This window comes from Castor canadensis, chromosome 14, assembly GCF_047511655.1.
Source record: "Castor canadensis chromosome 14, mCasCan1.hap1v2, whole genome shotgun sequence".
NCBI lineage: Eukaryota > Metazoa > Chordata > Mammalia > Rodentia > Castoridae > Castor > Castor canadensis.
Window position 1 is genome coordinate 54,355,403 of NC_133399.1, and position 20,830 is coordinate 54,376,232.

General features: G+C 35.9%; 1 protein-coding gene across 4 annotated transcripts in view; it reads right to left on the reverse strand.

The window, feature by feature from the left end:
- The window catches only part of Hook3 (hook microtubule tethering protein 3), a 113,789-nt gene that overhangs the window by 36,701 nt on the left and 56,258 nt on the right, over positions 1 to 20,830 (reverse strand). For all 4 annotated transcript variants that reach the window (XM_074054578.1, XM_074054576.1, XM_074054577.1 and 1 more), the window contains 6 exons: positions 19,795 to 19,935; positions 18,031 to 18,232; positions 12,792 to 12,902; positions 11,819 to 11,906; positions 3,758 to 3,827; positions 575 to 715 (listed from right to left, as the gene is read on the reverse strand). In XM_074054578.1, the coding sequence (XP_073910679.1) occupies positions 575 to 715; positions 3,758 to 3,827; positions 11,819 to 11,906; positions 12,792 to 12,902; positions 18,031 to 18,232; positions 19,795 to 19,935 (753 nt within the window). The remainder of the gene's footprint in view (positions 1 to 574; positions 716 to 3,757; positions 3,828 to 11,818; positions 11,907 to 12,791; positions 12,903 to 18,030; positions 18,233 to 19,794; positions 19,936 to 20,830) is intronic.

A 20,830-nucleotide genomic window follows, 5' to 3' on the forward strand; every position in this document is an offset into this window, starting at 1 on the left:
CTTTAATGACCTCATCATCAATTCCAAATTACAACTGTTCTGAAAGATTGAGTTAATGATCACATTTTTTAAATTCCCCTCCCTTTTTTTCCCTTTACGGTACTGGGGATGGAATCCAGGGCTTTGTACATACCAGGCAAGCTCTCTACCACTTGAACTATGTAACCAGCCCTTTTTTGTTTTTTGTTTTTTGTTTTTGTTTTTGTTTTTGGTCTCACAAACTTTGCCTGGGTTGGTCTCAAACTCAAGCTCCTTCTGCCTCCAGAACCTCCCAAGTAGCTGTGATTACATGTGGTAGCATGCACCACCACACCCAACAAATGCTCTAGTTTTAATTAATGATTAGAAAGACTAGAGTTTTGGTATCATCTTGCTTGGAAAAAAACGAGAATAATGCTATTATAACAAGCATGAGACTTTTTGGCAAGCCTGTCCAAAAATGGAGAAACAGATTAAAATACTCTTTACACAGAAACTTTTCAAACTACAATTCAAACCTTTATTTAAAGGAATCAAAATCAATGCCAAGAGAGATAACCTGTGGCTGGACATTGCCACCTATGTATACTCTTACCTATTCTCTGTCTCTAGTTCATTCTTGCGTAGGTTTGCATCATCTAGAAGGCTCTGCAATAAGGCAATTTTTTCATTGTCTGACCCTTCCTGATGAATTTTTAACATCTTATTCTCATGCTGAAGACGAATAAGTTTCTCCCTGAATGAGCAAAACAAAAACTGATTATGTGTTATATTAGAACAATACAAGTACCAAAATCCAGCCATACACAATTACAGATACAATACATAGAATACAAATGAAAAGTAAAGTACTTGCAATGAATTTAGTTCCTTCATAACTGTTAAGACATTACCTTTCAGATTTTAAGTTTGTTTTAGAATGGATAATCTGAAGATAACAGAGTTTCTACATATCATGGCCTATAATGTAGGAAATTTCGAATCCTATTTCCCTCCCAATTTAAATACTTAGGATATGAATAAATTTAGCTTTTCTTTGGTTCTCATAAGAAAACATGGTCTCTAAAGCTATGCTCTTAAATTACCAAATATTTGCTAGTAAGAGGTATTCAGTGAGAACTGTCTTTAACTGTTCATTTTACACCCATTCCTATAGATATGCAAAATTATATTATTGTAATAATAACAATAAAGTCAGGTTACTAGCTGTATTGCTTTGGGCTCTTTGTGCTATGCCAAAAGCATACATTGAGGAATGTTAAATGTAACAGCCACACAGAACTTGTCATCATATATACTAAAGGGATAATATAACTGAAAATTAATGCATATTAAAGACATATTTGTTGAAGACATAATTCATTCTTTTCTTTACAGAGTCACCTTTAGAAGGTTCCATGAAGACAGTATTATCAGATACCAAATACTATGCAAAATTGTGCTTATGAAAAACAAAACACAAATCAAAACGAAAACACATACATAAAAGCTCTTATTTTGTAAACATCATAAGTTTTTATAAAGCACTTTTACTTTTGCTACTGAAAAGATGAATCAAATTTATGACTTGATCCAAGAAATTATTAAAAAATTGATATTTTGTATGAGGCAAAAAAATTACAAAGAAAACGCATTTACATTATAGAGGATAAAAAAAGAAAAATGAAAAGAAAATGTAACCTCTCATAATGATACTGTTGAAATACATTCTTTTAATTCTTTGCATATAGATAGACACACATGCAAACTTTTTTTTTAAAAAAAAAAAGCAAGGTAATGTTAGACTACATAAACAAATCATTATTTAAGTAATGCCTAATTATTGGCATTTAGATGATCAATTTTGAGCTTTAACATGTTAATAAGGACTCATTTTATAAATATGTTTGTATATGTCCTTGGCTAGTTCCTTAAGATTAATTCCAAGAAAAATAATTTTTTAGTTAAAAGACAGGCACATTTTTAGGCAAGAGACACATACTAATAATTAGCTCAAGAGAAAAGTTATGCCACTTTAATCTTTTATCCTAAGTTTGAAGTTTCCAATTTTTAATACCTTCAATATCAATGAAAAATATAAAATATTAACCCAATGTTTATGACATGCTATGAATTTATTTTGCAAATATATAAATATAGAAATTTATATAAAATGTAGAATGTTTATAAATATAAATTTTCATTTGAGAATATTCATAAATTGTAAGTGTTCATTCATTCAATTGCTTTTATTAGTTCAGTCACAATGCAGGCATATCAGAAGGCAAAAAAGTAAAAGGTACATAAGATACTTCTAGTCTTGATGTTATCTTTCACTCCTCTCCTCTTCTGTATTACTTTTTTTTCTTTTTTTTGGTGGTGGTACTGGGGTTTGAATTCAGGGTTTCACGCTTGCTAGGCAGGTACTTTACAACTTGAAACATTCTGTCAGCCCTGTTATATGTTGGGTATTTTCGAAATACTGTCTCATGAACTATTTGCCCACATTGGCTTTGAACTTTGATCTTTCTGATCTTTTCCTCCTGAGTGGCCAGGATTATAGAAGTTAGCCACTAGTGGCTGGCTTGTTCTTAAATGTTAACAAATAACATGCCACTTTTTTTTCCACTGGGGTTTCACTGAGTTTCCTGGGGGTTGAAACTGGCCTCATGATTGCTAGGCAGGTGCACTACCACTTGAGCCACCCCATCAGCCCAAAATAAAAATATTATCTTCATTTATTCTGTAAGTATTTGAATACTTATTTCAATTTCAGTTATAAAACTCTTAAACAAGCATCCCATTTAATATTCCCAAAGATGTTCTGAAGTATCAAGACTAGTGCCCATTTTTAAAGGGGGCAACTAGGCCCAGAAAAGGTGAAGGGAACATTCAGGATTAATCATTCTCCTCTGGACACTTGGTTTCCTGTCTCCATTTTTATTCATATACTATGTATGTACTAATGAAATGGAATTTCTAAAATGCTGTGGTTAAATAAAAAGGAGAAGTATTACTGAAGGACAAGTAAACGAAGAGAGATTACCTCCTATCTACAGCACTGTATTTTTCTCAGACTATTCCAAGTGGTTAATAGACAAATTTTCATAATTAATTACTTTGCAGGCTGATAGCTGAGTATGGCCTTTGTGTTTGGGTCAGGTGTTTTCACTGTTTAAATGTTTGCTAAGGAAGTAATACTTTGCTTTGTATGTGTGAAAGACAATCCTACTGAAATAAGAAAAACAGGTCCTCTGTTGGGTCAGTTGAAAAAAGCATCTAACATGCTGAAACATGGAAATGTAATAGTGAAAGTGTAACTGTTGAAAGTGTTAGCGATAAAGAGGAATTGGTCCTCTTTATATCGTAGGTGAGTAAGTTTTCTCCAAGGATACTGTGCTGACCTTAAATGCAACTGAGGCCAATAGAAAAAGGGGAACAGGTACTAGAGAAAAGGTTAGATCAAAAAGAATTAACCTAGAAGGTAACATCCACGCACAGGAAATCAATGTGAGTCAATACCCTGTATAGCTATCCTTATCTCAACCAGCAAAAACTCTTGTTCCTTCCTGTTATTGCTTATACTCTCTCTACAACAAAATTAGAAATAAGGGCAAAATAGTTTCTGCTGGGTATTGAGGGGGTTGCGGGGAGAGGGAGGGGGTGGAGTGGGTGGTAAGGGAGGGGGTGGGGGCAGGGGGGAGAAATGAACCAAGCCTTGTATGCACATATGAATAATAAAAGAAAAAAAAAAAGAATACTGTGCTGGGTGACTGTCAAGATCAGTCAGTCTCTTTACCTGATTTCAGGTGTAATAATTTCTGCAGCCAGGCTGTCTGAAGATTCCTGACTTCCCAGAGGCATTAACCCTATAATTAAACAGAGATGAATACAAGATTAATAAAAACCACAGTGATCTCTTTAATTTAAGTGATACAATTTTCATAAGAAACCCTATCACAAGCATTAATTTTAACAGATAAAATCACCAACTTTTTTTGTTGTTATTTTCTTTTTGTGATAATAGGAATTAAACCTAGGATCTCATGCATACTAGGTAAAAACTACCATTTTTCTTGAGTAAAAGTTCAAGTCACAGCAGTCTTAGGAAATTATTTCAACATTTTAACCATTTTTTAAATATTTACCTTGTTTTTCTTTTTTTTTTATGATCATATTATTGTTGTGCTAAGGGTACACTGTAACATTTACAAAAGTTCTTACAATATATCATAGTTGAACTCACCCACTCCATCATTCTCCTTTATTCCCCTCTCCCCACATTCCTGGAATAGTCTCAGTAGGTCTCATTTTTCCATTTTCATACATGAGTACATAATATTTTGACCATTTTCACCCTCCTACACCCTTTCCTTGTTTCCTTCCTTCTCACTGGTACCAAATCCCCAAATAGGACCTGTTTTACCTTCGTGTTCTGTTAGCTATACAGTTTCATTGTGACATTTCCATATATATATATGTATTATAACCTGAGTTGGTTCATCCCCCCCTATTTTTTTCCTTAGTCCCTTTCTTACAGTGATTTGAACAGGTTTAAAACTTCTATATTCATGCATGTATAGAAAGTACCTCAACCATATTCACATTCTTAACTTCCTTCTTTTACCCTCCTCTCTTGTATGTGCCCTCCCTGTAGCGTGACCTGTTTTCATAATATTGCTTATATTTTTATTAGGTCTGTAGTCCACATATGAGGGAAAACATGCAGCTTTTGGCTTTCTGAGCCTGGCTAACTTCACTTAAGATGACGTTCTCCAATTCCATCCATTTACCTTCAAGTGACAAAATTTCATTCTTCTTTGCGGCTGAATAAAATTCCATAGTATATAAATATATATTTTTAAAATCTGCTCATCAGTAGTGGGACATCTTAGCTGTTTCCATAGCTTAGATATTGTGAACAATGCTGCAGTGAACATGGGTGTGCGGGTGTCTTTATTATAACCTGACTCACATTCCTTTGGGTATGTCCCTAAAAGCAGTATTGCTGGATCATATGGCAGTTCTATTTTTGTTGAGGAGCCTCCACACTGTTTTCCACAGTGGTTGTACTAATTTACATTCTCACCAACAGAGTTCCTTTTTTCCCACATCCTTGCCAATGTTTGTTGTTGTTTGTGTTCTTGATGACTGCCATTCTAACAGGAGTGAGGTGAAATCTTAATGCAGTTTTGATTTGCATTTCCTTTATAGCCAGGGATGTTGACTGAGCATTTCTTCATGTGTTTTTTAGCCATTTGGACTTTTTCCTTTGAAAAGGCTCTGTTCAGGTCATTTGCCCATTTCTTCATTGGGTCATTAATTTTTGGGGAATTTAGTTTTTTGAGCTCCCTATATATTCTGGTTATTAATCCCTTGTCAGATGTACAGCCAGCAAAGATTTTCTCCTATTCTGTGGGCAGCCTCTTCAATCTGGTGACCATTTCTTTTATTGTGCAGAAGCTTTTTAATTTCATGTAGTCCCATTTATTAATCCTTTCTCTTACTCTTAGTTGCTTAGCCACTGGAGTTCTATTTAAGAAGTCATTGCCTATGCCTATTAGTTCTAATGTGCTCCCTGCTATTTCCTGCACTGCCTTCAAAGTTTCAGGTTCTATACTAAGGTCCTTAATTTACTTTGAGTTGATACTTATACAGGGTGAAGGACATGGATCTAGTCAGTTTTCTGCATACAGATATACAGTTTTCCAAGCAACATTTGTCAAAGAGCCTGTCTTTTCTCCATCATATGTTTTTGGGTGCTTTTGTCAAAAATCAGGTGGACATAACCACGTGAATTCATATTTGGGTCTTCTGTTCCACTGGCATTTTAACCATTTTTAAGAGAACAGCTGTGTCACATTACGTACTTTCAGAATGTTGTGTAACAATTACCACTACCTACTTTCAAACCGTTTTGACCACCCAAATCAGAAATTATCTAAGTATTAGGCAACAATTCTCCATTGCCCCTTCTCCTAGTCCCTGGCAAACTGTATTCTACTTTTTGTCTGTCTCAATGATTGCTCATTCTAGACATCTCATGTAAGTGTTTCCACCTTTTGGCCACTATAAGTAATATTTCTATAAACATCTGTGTACATATATCTGGGTGCCCCCACTATTCATTCTTTTGGCTGTATACTTAGGAATGGAATTACTAAATGAATCATATAATTCCATGTTTAACTTTTTTCTTTAGTAGGACTGAGGCTTCAACTCATGACTTTATGGTTGCAAAGCAGGCATTGTACCGCTTGAGCCACACCTCCAAGCCCATTTTGTTCTGGGTTAGAGATAGGGTCTCGAGAACTATTCTCCTGAGCTGGCCTCAAATCTCAATTCTCCTGATTTCAACCTCCTAAGTAGCTAGGATTATAGGTGTGAGCCACTGGCTGCCAGGCCATGTTTAACTTCTTAAAGAGACACTGAAATGGTTTCCACAGCCCTGTCCCTTTCCCAGAAGCACTATGCAAGGGCTCTAACTTCTCTACAACCTCACCAAAACTCATTTCTCTTTGTGTGAGTGTAAGTAAGAGAGAGAGAGAGAGAGTGTGTGTGTATGTGTGTGTGTGTTTACGTTGGGGATCGGGAAGTACCAGTCACGATAATTAATGTTAGATGGTATTTCATTGCCATTTTGATTTGTCTTTTTCTAGTGACTTAATCATGTTGCTATTCGTGTGCTCACTGACCATGTGTACATCTTCTCTGGAGAAATATCTACTCAAGTCCTTTGCCCATGAGTGAAAGGGCTTTTGTTTTTATTATTGCTGAGTTGTAGGAACTCATATATTCAAGATATTAACCATCATCAAATGTATGATTTGCAAATATTCTCTCCCATTTTAAGGATTGCTTTTACTTGGTTAATAGTGTTTTTTTGATGCACAAAAGTTTTCAATTTTTTAAGTGCGATTCATCTACTTTTTCCTTTTGTGGCCTGTGCTTTTGTTACCAATTCAATGCTATCAAGATTTTCCTCCATAGTTTAGCTCTTGTATTTAGGTTTTTGATTCATTTTGAGCTGATTTTTTGTATATAGTGGAAAGTAGGGTCCAGTTTCATTCTTACACTTATGGACATGCAAAATATGGAAACCATTTTTTCTTACCTTCCTTCCTATTTTCATTTTCCCTTTGCCTAATTGCTCTGGCTAGAAATTCCAGTGTTGTGTAGAATACAAGTTGTGATAGAGGACATCTTTGTCTTATTCCTGATCTTGCAGGAAAAGCTTTCAGTATTTCACCACTGAGTAGGATATTAGCCACAGGTTTTTCCATATATGTTTCTTTATATGTTGAAGAAATCTTCTTTTCTTCTAAATTGCATTTTTTAAATTATGAATGGGTGGTGGATTTTTTTCAAATGCTTTTTCTGTACCAATGACACAACTGTGTAATATTTCCTTCGTTCTGTTAATGTATTACATTGACTTCAATGTCTATCCTTACACAAGTCCCACAGTGCCTCTTTTTAAAGTCGTTTTGTAGTAAACTTTGAAATCAAGATGCTTAAGTTCTCCATTCTGGCTATTATGCATTATCATATAAATCTTAGGATTGGTTTGTGACTTTCTTATTCTATCATTATCTTATATTAATTGTATGTATGGGTTTCATTGTGATATTTCCATACATGTATATAATGTGCTTTGATCAAATCACCTCCCATTACTCTTTCTTATTCCCAACCCCCGTTAATTTTTTTTTTTACTATTTTAATGGGACTCATTACTTTATCTTCATATATGCATATAAATACAAAGTGCTCCAATTATACACACCCCATCACCCTCTTTTGCCCTTCTCCTCCTGCTTATCCCCCCTGCCCCCCCACAACAGTCACCCTTTCACATTCATGTCCCTCTTTTTTTGGTTTAGATTCTGCATCTGAGAGAAAATACATGACATTTGTCTTTCAGAGTTGGGCTTATTTTGCTGAACATGATGGTCTCTAGTTTCCAGTTTGTCATTTACTATAAAAAATTTTTGCTGGAGGTTTTGCTTGGGATTTCACTGACTCTTTAGACCAATAGGAGGAGAATTTTCAATACCTCCCACATTCTTACATCTTATTTTAACACAGCAATGTTTTACAGTTTTTAGTGTACAAGTCTTGCATTCCCATCCCCTGCTTTTCTTCCTTCCTGGCATTGAACTCAGGGACTTTTACATGCTAATGCTCTACCAGTAAGCTACACCCCCAGCTTATTTTATGTTTCATGTCATTTCTGACAGGTGTTGCTATGTAGTTCAGACTGAGCTGGCATTGTGGCTAAGTGGTAGAGCACCTACCTAGTAAGTGTGAAGCCTGAGTTCAAACCCCAATACTGCCAAAAAAAAAAAAAAATGCAGCAGGTCCTCCTGCCTTATCTTTCTGAGTGCTGGAATTACAGGCAGGTGCCACCATGCCTGGTTTAAGCACTTTATTTCTTTATGATACTATTATAATTTCATTTTCATAATGTTCACCGGTAACACTGAGGATATCTCAGTGGTAAAGAGCTTGCATAGCATGCACAAGGCCCTGAGTTCAAGCCCTACCACTACCAAAAAAAGGATACTCCCTGTAACTAGAAATATTATATTTTGAGACAATGCTCAATTCATTTATTTGACCTATGATTTAAAAAAAAAAATCTTCCTTTTCAATCTTAGATGGTTTTTATTTTTTAATTTGTTTTGCCAGGCTGCACTGGCTGGAACTCCTGACACCATATTGAACAGAGGTGATTGCCTTGTTTCTGATCTTAGGGGGAAAAGCATTCAGTCTTCCATCATTATAAGGTTAGCTGTAGGTTTCTTCTGGACAACCTTTACTAAGGCTAAAGATTCAATTCCTCCTTTGATGAGAGTTTATAAAGACTGATGCTACCAGTTTTTCCTTTGTCTTTTTTTTTTGAGGGGGGTGGTTAAACTCATGGCCTTGCACTTGCTAGGCAACTACTCTATCACTTGACCCACACCTCCAGCTCTTTTTGTTTTTTTAGTTATTTTTCAGATAGAGTCTCGAGTTTTATGTCTGCAGTAGGCTTCAACTTGCAATCCTCCTACCTATACCTCCTGTATAACTAGTATTACAGGTATGCATGCCACACTTGGCCCTTGCTACTGGCTATTCTAAAGTAATGCTATAACACACAGGTCTTTATGTCACATGTGCACAAGATATACTGAACTCTTTTTTTCAGTACTGAGGTTTGAACTCACTTGCTAAGCAAGTACTCTACCACTTTGAATACCCAAGTCCTTTTTGTTTTTAGTTTGTTTTTCAAACTAAAAACAAACTAAAAAGTTGGGTCTTGTACTTTTGCCCAAGTTGACTTTGGACCCCGATCCTGTGATCTTCCTATCTCCATCTCTTGAGTAAGTGGGATTACAGGCATACACCACCACACCTAGCTTGTGTTGTTTTGTTTTGTTGGTGGTATTGTGGTTTGAACTCAGGGGACTTGTGCTTGTCAAGCAAGCACTGCACCATTTAAACCATGACCCTCGCCCTCTTTGCTTTCATTATTTTTCAAATAGGGTCTTGCTTTCATGCTCTGGCCAGCCAACATGGTGGTGATTCCCCTATTTATGCTTCTAATGTAGCTGGAATAACAGGTGCATACCACTACACCCAGCTTTTTATTGGTTGAGATAGGGTCTCATAGATTTTTTGCCCAGGCTGGTCTCAAACTGTAATCTTCCCAATCTCTGCCTCCAGAGTGGCTGGGATTACAGGTGTGAGCCACTGCACCCAGGTTTTTAAGTTATTTTTCAGAAAGGGTCTCTCACTTTTGCCTTGGGGGGCTGACCTTGGACTGTGATCCTTCTACCTCTGCCTCCGGCATGGCTGAGATTACAGCTATACACCACCAGGCCTGGCTCTGGCTTATTTTTGAGACAGTGACTTACTTTTTATGTGCAGGCTGACTTCAAACCATGATCCTCCTGCCTCCACCTCCCAAGTAGCTGAGATTACAAGTATGTTCCACCATAGCCAGTCCACACTGTACTCTTTAATGGTGAATTTAATTAATTTTAATGAATAAACCTAATTAATAATTGATTAATTTACAGGTGAATGAGAATACCATTTATATGCTGCTACTTTCAGACTGTTTCTAAATTCACTATTAGAAACAATGCCTTAATTCACTTGGAGTACATTCCTAGAGCAAAACTGATGGGTCAAAGGATATGTACATAAAGAAGGTAAAAAGAAGGGCTGGGAGTGGTGGTGCATTCCTATAATCCCAGCTACCCAGGAGGCAGAGATCTGGAGGATTGTGGTTCAAGGCCAGCCCTTGAAATAATGTTACCAAAATCCCAAATCAACAAAATAAGCAGAGCATGCTAGTGTATATCTGTAATCCAGTTATGTAGGAAATACAGGTAGGAGGATTGCAGTCTGAGTCCAGTCTCAGGCAAAAATGCAAGACCCCATCCAAAAAATAACTAAAGCAAAAAAGGACTGGAGGCATAGCTCAAGTGATAGAGGGCCTGCCTAGCAAGCACGATGCCTTGAGTTCAAACCCCAGTACTGCCAAATATTTTTTTCTTTTAAAACAAATGCAGATTTTCAAAGAGAATCAAAGAAACACATGTAAAAGTTTATATGAGATGATCTATCTTTTCTACATAATTTTAGAAACTAAGAGCACAAGGGTTAAGGCTCATGAAACATTCTCAAAATTTTAGAAAAACATATGCATGATGATTAAAATAAGTGAAATAACTCCCAGGTAGCAGTGAGGATCCAATTATAATAAGAAATGAGGCTTTTTTGGAGAAGGCAATCAAGAAAGATATAATTTTCTGTAGCTGTCATTGGTAATTTGGAATTGCGAGAAAGAACTGTAGGCTGTCTGAAGTAGGGTTTGTGGAGCATGGACTAGACACAAGTGAAGAGGATGAGGAGGGAGCAGTGTGGGAAATGGCTGTAGCAGCTGATGTGCAAGCTGGGCTAGCTGGAAGTGAGGCCAAGAGAGGCGATGAACAGAGACAGTGGAGGGGACTCAAGATGAAATGAAGTAGATGAGCAGGTTTTAGGTGGAATGAGGAGGGAAAATGGAGGTTACAATCACTGGAAAAGAAAAATCCAGTTTTTGATAACTATAAAATCTAAGCCTACTTATTAGTATGGGAGGATACAAGTCATCATCAGCCTCCTTCAGCCACTCACAGCGATGATAGAAGTATACAGGGCAAACTTTGAGCTAAGTTAAGTGTTGAATCCTTCAGGTGAGAAAGAACAGTTTTTAGATGTAAGTCTCTAAATGGATTAAAACCCACTCCCCTTTCTTCAGTGAAAAAAGACAATCAATGACTGAGAAAGTTTGATATACATTTTTAAAGAGGTCATAAGAGGCTTTGCAGAATAAAAGGTTCTGGGTTAACAGAGATAATTTAGCAAATGCTTTTGAGCTAATAAAATTCAAATGCTTACTTTTTTTTTAAGTTAGCAAATCTGGTAAATAGTTCAAAAGTTTACATCAATTTATTACCTCTAACCAATTTTTCACCTTCATCTCTTGGTATAAATATTTAAAGTGACTCTAAGCTAGACGCCTGTGGCTCACACCTGTAATCCTAGCTACTCAGGAGGCAGAGATCAGGAGAATCACGGTTCAAAGCCAATCTGGGCAAATAGTTCTTGAGACCCTATCTTGAAAAAACCCATCACAAAAAAGAACAGAAGGAGTGGCTCAAGTGGTAAGAGCACCTGCCTAGCAAGTGTGAGGACCTGAGTTCAAACCCTAGTGCTGCCAATAAGTAAATAAACAAACAAATAAATAAATAAAGTAAACCTGATACTTTTACTGATACCATAAAATATAAACCATCTCATCTGGGCTACTAAGATGTTTTACCTTGAGTGGTAAGCTGCCCTTCTTGAGCTTGTACACAACGAAGCTCTTCAATAGTTTCCTTCAGAGAATCTCTTTCTGTTCTTAACCTCTGTAGGGACATAAAAACATGGAAGGTCAATTCAAGTTATGTGAACTTATTAACCAGTGATCTTTCTTTCCTAATAAAATGATAAAAAATAGAAAACATTTACCTTTTAATCTTTATGGAAAGATTATTTGAGGAGAAAACGATTAGAATAATGTTTTTCATATTAACAATCCCAAAGATCTACTATTGCAAGGTAATAGGTTATCCACAGTAAAATATTAAAACAAAGCTATCTAAATCATTCTTAACAATAAGTAATTAATTTCTTAGCTTTCTTTTCACTAAACAAAGATCAAAGGATAAAGACTAAATATTTATAAATCATGAAAAGCAAAATAAAATCTTTAAAAGATTGAAAATATGCTGAATAACAAAAATACTTTCCTTGAATCATACAAAACAGAAAAGCTACACAAATTTATATCAAGAGTAAAACAATGGTGGAAAAGATAAGCACATTAAAGAAATCATAATGAAAGTAAAAATATCTTTTATTTTACATCTATTTCTGAAACAAATGGAAATCTTCAGTAATCTAAAAATAAAACCTGTAACTTTTATTTATAAATAGAAGGGATTAATGTAGACAAGAATATGAATCAAAGCCAGGCACTGGTGGATCATGCTTATAATCCTAGCTACTTGGGAGGATGAGATCAAGAGGATTATGGTTTGATTCCAGCCCAGACAAATAGTTGGTGAAATCCCATCTTCTCCAAAATAACCAGAGCAAAATGGATTGGAGAGGTGGCTGGATGGTAGTTGGCCTGCTTTGCAAGTGCAAAACTCTGAGTTCAAACCCCAGTCCCACCAAAAAAAAAAAAGTCACTCTCATTTTAATTTTTAGCAGTTCAGAAGAGCAAAATTCCTAATACATATACTCACATCCTTTTCTTTTTGAAGACTGTCAACTTTTTCCTTTAGCCGCTTATATTCAAAATCTAATTTGTCTGCCTTCTTTGATTCTTCGGACAATCTATTTTGCAGTTCTACTACCTGATATAGAAAGATACCGTTAATCTTTACAATGTGAACCATCAGAAATTATCACTATGGGGGATGGGATGTGGGTCACTGGCATGGTCCACATGTGCTGGGTTCCGTCCTCAGCACCAGAAATATAGTTCTATGAAAAACCCCTTTCAACTACGATATATTGTAAGAACTTTTGCAAACGTCACAAGGTACCCCCAGTACAACAATAAAATACTATAAAATTTTTTATAGTATTTTAAAACAAGAAAGGAATGGAGAGAAGACAGGGGAGGGAATGAGAGGGAAAGGATGTGGAAATTCAGTTACACAGTTAAGCTTACACGAGGCTAAGATCAAAGTGGGAAATTCATGCAGAAACTATGGGTACCATGAGGTGGCTCCTGCCAATACAGAAATCTGGAGTTTTGCACGCAACATAAATCAACTGCCTCAGACAAGATAAACTGAGCCCTTTCGGTTTAGAAGAGTATAACTTGGAAACATGTAACTATGCATGGCCACTTAATACGTGGATTTGTGTTTGAGTTTTTACTACTTGCCTTGTTTGGGGAAACCTAAATCAAGCAATTAAAGTGATCCTGGTGGCAATCCTGTGGAAAATCTGAGTGAGCAAACCTACATACTGCCCAGAGAAACAAAACTTCAACTCAATATCCTCATGAGCCACAAAGATAAAGGCAAAATCTAAAATTACACAGGTCACCATGAAAAAAATGCCATGATAAATAAGAATCAGCAGGAAATATTAATAGCAATAACAACAAAATCCTCCAAGGATTTCAAACTGTAATTATGAGACACACAATATATATATATTAGGCTTAATACTTTAAAGAAAATAATGAGGAACATACACCTATAATCCCAGTACTAGGGTGGTGGAGGAAGAAGGATCACAAGTTCCACACTAGCCTCCGAGCTACACAGAAAGACCCTGTCTCAAAAAACCAAAGGCTGATAAGGAAGAATGAAATCATGTGATGTGAAGGTAAATGGATACAATTGGAAGACATTATGTTAAGTGAAGTAGCTAGGTTCAGAAACACATATGTGGAAGGCAGATCTAAAAGATTAACATATATACAAAACCAAACACAATCATACACACATTTATATGTACAACATGTTTGTAGTAGTGGAGCTACTCCACGGAACCTGGGGAAGGAGGGAAAGGAAAAGGGAATGATAGTCCAACAATACCAAAATACATTACATCTGCAAAGGTAAAGGATACAACAATATGTATTGAAGGCTGTTGAAAAATGGGGGGTGGGAGGGAAAGGATAAGGGAGGATAATGGAAGGGGCTGAACTGACCAGATTCAAGTATACTCAATAGTGGAGATACATGGAGAAACCCCTTGAACATTGACTTAGGAATTAATAATTAAAGACAAGACTGTAAAATAGGTACCGAGGGAGGGAGGTGAATGGAGACAAAGGTGAGAGAATATGGTTGATGGGCTTCATATACATAGATGAAATAGAATGATGAAAGCTCTTGCAATTGCTTTAAGTGGGGTGGGAGAGGGTGGAGGGAGTGATCTAACCAATGTACAATATAAGCCTATTTGGAACTGTCACAATGAATCCACCCTGTACAATGAATATGTCCTAATAAAAATGAAAACAAAAAAACCCAAGGGCTGGGAGGGAGTAACTCAATGAGAGAGTATATTATGCCTGACACCCTCAAGTTTGATTCCCACAACTACCTTATAATAATAATGAAAAAGAAATAAAAGTTATAAGCTCATAAAAAATGACGAGTTTCAAAAACCACACAAAGAATTTGTAGGAAGAAAAATATTATCATAAAAAAGTCTACTAAAGTATATCAGAGTTTAAGTATATTAAAAGTCTATCAGAAACAAGTACAGAGAATTGTGCAGTTTTGCTACAATATTTCTAGGTATAGATTTCTTTCTAATTCTAAATCTTATATCCTTGATTAGTTCTGAAAACTGTCCAGCTATCTTCTTCAAATAATATTTTTCTCTAATCCTTTCTTCAGTATTCCTTATATTATATTTCATTTTTTATTTTTATATTTCACATTATTTACTGTTTATCTGAGCTACACTTATCTTGGGTAATTTCACAGCCCATATTTACATTCATTAATTCTTTCAAGTTTGCTGTGCATTTTTAAATTTTCATAATAGGTGGGGGAAGGGGATTGGCTAAGAGGCCAAGTGGTGAGCCAGGGCTAGAAATTCGTCCCTGCAGAGGGACAAAGTTCTTGCCAGCACACCAGTTGGGTCTGTTTTCCCTCTTATTAGAAATGTCAGCAGGAAAATAAAGACAAGTTGGGTAAAAAAAAAAAAACTCATAATGAAGTGTAGAGAAAAATGCATCCAACAAAAAACTTAGGAGCTATTCTTGATGTCCAGGGCTATTGTACTAAACTTCAAAAGACAGAATATCCCAGTTTAACACAAATGCTTTCTCAGAATGATAAAACAAAGATCACTCTCCAACTCAGCTTATGAGGTAGTGTAAGTCTGATGCCAAAACAAGATAAGGGAAGTATGAGTTAGAAAACTGCAAGTGAATCACAGAGGCAAAATACTGTAAGTAAAATAAACAACACAAGTGTGACACTGTGAAAATAACAAACACACTGTGACCAAGCCAAGTTTATTTTAGGAATGCAAGCACAGTTTAAGCTTAGAAAATCCACATTAACAGAAAGAAACATAAGATTTTTTGAACACATGTGGGGAAAGAAGTCAACTCTGACATCTACTGAGGACAGAAACTCTTAGCAAATTAGGAATACTACAGAATTTTTTTATCCTAATATAATATGGCTAAAGAAACAGTTTAATAAATTGGTAAAACATTATGGACATAATGAACAGCATTGAGTAGTTTCCCACTATTATTGTTTCTACTCAAAGATGTATTAAAGACTAGCAGAAAGAAACAAAACTGCTTTCATTTGTTTACTATACTGCTACTTCTAAAAGACAATCAATACTCATCAGAAATAATATGAAGATTAGGCAAGATTGCAAATCAACAAATAAAAGTAAATTTCACTCATACTGATCAGCAACAAACAGAAAATTGTATTTTCCTTTAACTAACTGCATTTATTTAAAAAGACAGAACATGAAGTACCTATGAGGAAATACAACAAAATATGTGCATGATCTTTAGAAAACTTCAAAACTTAATAAAAGCTTTAAATAAATGGGAAGATACCACATTCACATGTAGGAACACTAACACTCACTGTCACAATGTTGTCAATTCTTCCCAAACTGTTCAACAGAGTCAGTACAATTTCAATTCCCAAGGTTTTGTTTTTAAAGGGAAAGCGAAGGGCCAAGAATAGATAGTTTTGAAAAAGAACATGCATGGGGGGCTTCTTGCCCAAATATCAAAATCACTAAAAATCTACAGAAAGTAAACTGCCATGATATTAAGTCACAGGAATAAAGAATCAGATCAAGAGCAGAAAAGAGTACCCAGAAACAAACCCATACACAGCATGGAAGCTTTAGAAACAAAAGCAGAACAGCAAGCCTCTGTGAAGAATGCACTGTTTATTACACAATGGTGCTGGGCTCACTGATGCACACAAAGAACTAGTAGTACATGGATTCCTTCCTCACACCCTACATACAAGTCAACTAGAAACTTTAATGTGGGGGCTGCCAGAGTGGCTCAAGTGGTAGAGTGCCTGCCTAGCAAGCATGAGGCCAAATTCAAACCCTGTACCACCAAAAACAAACAAACAAACAAAACAACAAAATAAAACCCCAAACCACTAAATGTGTAGCTGGGTACTGGTGACTCACACTTGCAATCCTAGCTACTTGGGAGGATTTAGGCTTGAGGCCAGCCCAGGCAAATAGTTCACAAGACCCAATCTCTAAATTAACCAGAGCAAAATGGACTGGTAGTGCTTGCTTTGCAAGCATGAATCCCTGAGCTCGAACCCGAGTCCCACCAAAAAAATCAAAACAAAACCTAAATGTGCAAAACAAATTTTAAATCATTTTTGCATTTATTTTTTTCCTTTGGGGTAGTACAGTTTGAACTCAGGGCTTCTTGCTTACTACGCAGGTGCTCGTCCACTTGAGCCACTCTCCCAGCCCCAAATTGCAAATCTTTACAAAGAAAATAGAGGTAATTAGATTTACATACTTATGTAGGAAATAAATTTTTAAACTGGCACAAATCATAGAGACAAATTATTTGGAGTTCATTACGTTAAAATATGAACCTCAAAATATAAAAGGACAGGTTACAGACCTGTAGAAAACAAAAAATGTGTAAGTTATGAAAAATTAAAACTTAGAATGTATTTTTAAAACTTTTAGAAATCAACAGTTCAATTTTAAAAATACAGCCAATAAATATATTTGTAATGCAAGATATAACCATAAGAAGACACCATTTTATATTCATTAAATTAGCAAAATATAACATTTGAATAGTATGTATTAGTGATGATTTAGGAGCAAAGAATTCATATAAACTGCTTGCTGGCAATAAAGTCACTTCAGCAAACAATCTGGTAATATTTAATTACATTGAAGATACTCTAAGAAATTCCATAAGGCTGCAAAACCTTCATACACATATACAAAAGGACATGATCAATGGTATTCATATGTGGTATATCTTTTAACACACACACACACACACACACAGAGAACAGAGATAGAGGGAGAGAGAGAGAGAAATAGAGAGAGCACGCAGAAGCATAAAGCTCTCATCAAAGTGATACACATTTTTAGGGATAAATATGCATGTAACAAAAATACAGAGATGCATGGGAATGAAAACCACAAAACAGCACAAAGGTCACCTGAGAGGAAGGTCATGTTTTATATTTTAAGCACGGACACTTACTGCATTATTCTTTTGCTGTTGTGTATTTTGTAATAAATTTAAAAATGTTTTAAAAAGGGATCTTCTACAGAGACCTATCAATAACCTTTGGGTAGGCCTATATTTAAAGTTCTTTAAATGTAGGACAAATAGAAATAAATATAATTGAGAAAATATTAAGAACCTTGAAAACAAAACTTGGTAAAGTCTTCATAAGCTATGTGTCCTGGTGGAGCAGGTGCTTGCTACCACAATGAAGAGCTTTGTCTCTGTTCTTTTACCTGTCTTTTGTATGTCTCAAGTTGACCTCGAGCTGCATTGGCCTTCCTCAACTCCTCCTCTAGGCTAACGGTGTTCTGCATATACACAGTATTCTTCTCTTCCAAGAGTTTAACCTGCCGTCTCAAATCACCAAGGTCTTCCAGCTTCTTTTTGTAAGATTCCACTTGACCTTCTAGTTTAGACACTTTATCAGAAGAATGTCTAGAATGACATGAGAAATTAAAAGTCAGGAACACACCTACAGTCATCAAATTGTTTCAGTGTCAAACCAACAGACATCACAAGGAAAAAAAACATATTCTAATGAAAAAAGACCAAACGTGACTCCAGGTTAATTTTTTGCACAGTTAAAAATTATGACCAAAATTACAGAAAAACATGCTATTGAGAATGCTATATAACTTAAGGAAAGTAAACAGGAGGGGATAACCAGCATTTAACACAAAAGTAAAATAAATTGTGGAGGGCCCAAATGATTTGGCAGTTAGTATGTCATCAGTGACCAGATGAGCAGAGGTTTTGGTGGAGAAGTGGGGAGGCAGTGGCAAATTTTAGGGTGTTGGAGAGAAAATGTAAATTTTATCTTATATACCCTAAACTTGGTTTTGGAAAGAAGAAGAGAGTGGTAAGTGTTTCTCTCTCTCTCTTTCTTTTTTTTTTTTAAGATTAAGGAGATCTAAATGAGTGATGTGTGTGTGTTAGAGACTCAAGACACAAAGAGAAATGAAAATCCATACATTGGTCAGAAGGCTTGAGCACCACGCACCCCACTACCCTCCTCAGCACTGAGGAAGGTATTAGTACTGAACAGGTAGAAAGATAACAGTCTACACTCTAGAAGCAAAAGAGGAAAAGACGGACGAAAATGCAGGGAAATTTAGAAGTGCAGGAGACAAAGGGTATGGAGAGTTAAACAGTTCATGACTCCTTTCCTCTGAGTAGTAGGAGACAAGGACACCAACTGAGCCGAAGGCATGAGGGAGTGTGGTAGGTGGCAGATAGGTGAGTAGAATTATGAAAACCTGTATGAACTATGAAAGAAATGGGAGACAAGGCTACGTACTGGTGAGCAGTAGTCAGGAGTAAGAATCCAGTGAAGAGTAGAGACCACTAATTTAAAGTAGAAGAAAAACTATAGAACTATTATCATTTTTCTCTATAAATTCTCAACATTCAAAGAACAAAAGTAGAAAACTCAGATGGCCCAACAGAGGACAAGAAATTATGTAAAAAATAGAATGGTGGAACAGTGAGGTAATAGGTAGTGAGATGCCTAGAGAAGGAATAACTAAAAAGAAGAAACTATCTCCCAAGGGAATAAAGTTTTATGAGCTGCACTGGTATCTAAGAAAAAGGAAGACCAAGTACTGGGGGGGGGGCTGAGAATTAAAGAATAATAGTAAAAAGAAAAGATCCAGTGCTATGCAAGTGTACGGTGATGGATGCAGGTTAATTCTATTTAACAAATACCTACATGATACTTACTTGCCAGCTATCACTCCAAGAACTTATAAACCTGAACTCGTGTTAATTCCTCATATAACAAGCCTGGTGTAAGTATGTACTATTTCCATCTGATGGCTGAGAAAATGGTTACACAAACATTAAGTAAACGGTGGCCTGGGATCTGAAACCAGGTGATCTGGCTTCTATCTGAAACATGCTGGCGTGCTCAGAGATACCAGGGTTTGCAACATCAGACACAGAAGTGCTCTGGGCCTGAGATGGGTCTCAGATTCCACAGTGAAGGGGAAACTATTTACCTAAGAACATCTATCTCATCTTTCAGAGACTGAGCTTCATCTGCCAAAGTGGTTAGTTCATCATTCTGTTGCCGAAGTTCAGAGATTTCCTTTTCTAACTCTTCACAGCGTATTCGATAATCATCTTTGGCTGCTTCTAGTCTGTAGCCAAAACAAAATAAATGAAAACAGCACGATTTGTTGTCTCATAATTCTCCTTAGGACAGTAAAACAAAACAAAAATGTAAAACATGGGAATAAACTCTTCCTGACCATGTCTTCTTCTTGTAGCTGTCATAGCAACAGGTTTCACTGCTCCATGTTTGGCAAGGGCTGTAACAGTACAATTCCTCATTGACAGCAAGAAAGACATTAAGAATTTGTGTTCCCAAAATACTGCAGATATAATTTAAGGTTGTAATTTTTAGTACAAAATTAGTATCTATTTCTTGTTGAAAATTTGCAAAACACAGAAACACAAAAATAAAAATTATGTTTTAATCCAGACAGGTAACTAGTTGTCAACATTTTTAGAATGTATCCTCTGGTCTGGTTTCTGTTCAGATTATTTTCCCCAAACATGGTTAATACTATTCCTACTTCTGATTAATCAGATTTGTTTACTTAATCTACATCCTTCCTTTGATTTGCAAGGTTCTTTGTCTTTCCAGGTGCAATTACTTTTCATAACAATATGTACTGCTAACCTTACTTTTGTAAGTATTTAATGTTCAGAGGTATTTTTATGCAATTCAGTTGGCTAATCTTATACTTCATAGTTCCTGCTTTCAGTTTTATTCTTTTAATCCTACGTTTTCTGTTAGCACTTCTAATAGTTTCAATTTTAACATTAAAGTTTTTCATTTCCCTGGAACTCATTTTGGTATATGATGAAATGTCAGATACTAACTTTTTCCATCAAAATGCCTACCCTAAATCATTGAACAAACAATTTAAACCTTCCCTATTGATTAGAGAATGCTCTCTTTTTTTATAGCACACATTTTTATGAATTTGGATCTTCACTTGGTGTCACTGATTTGTCTGTGTTTTATTG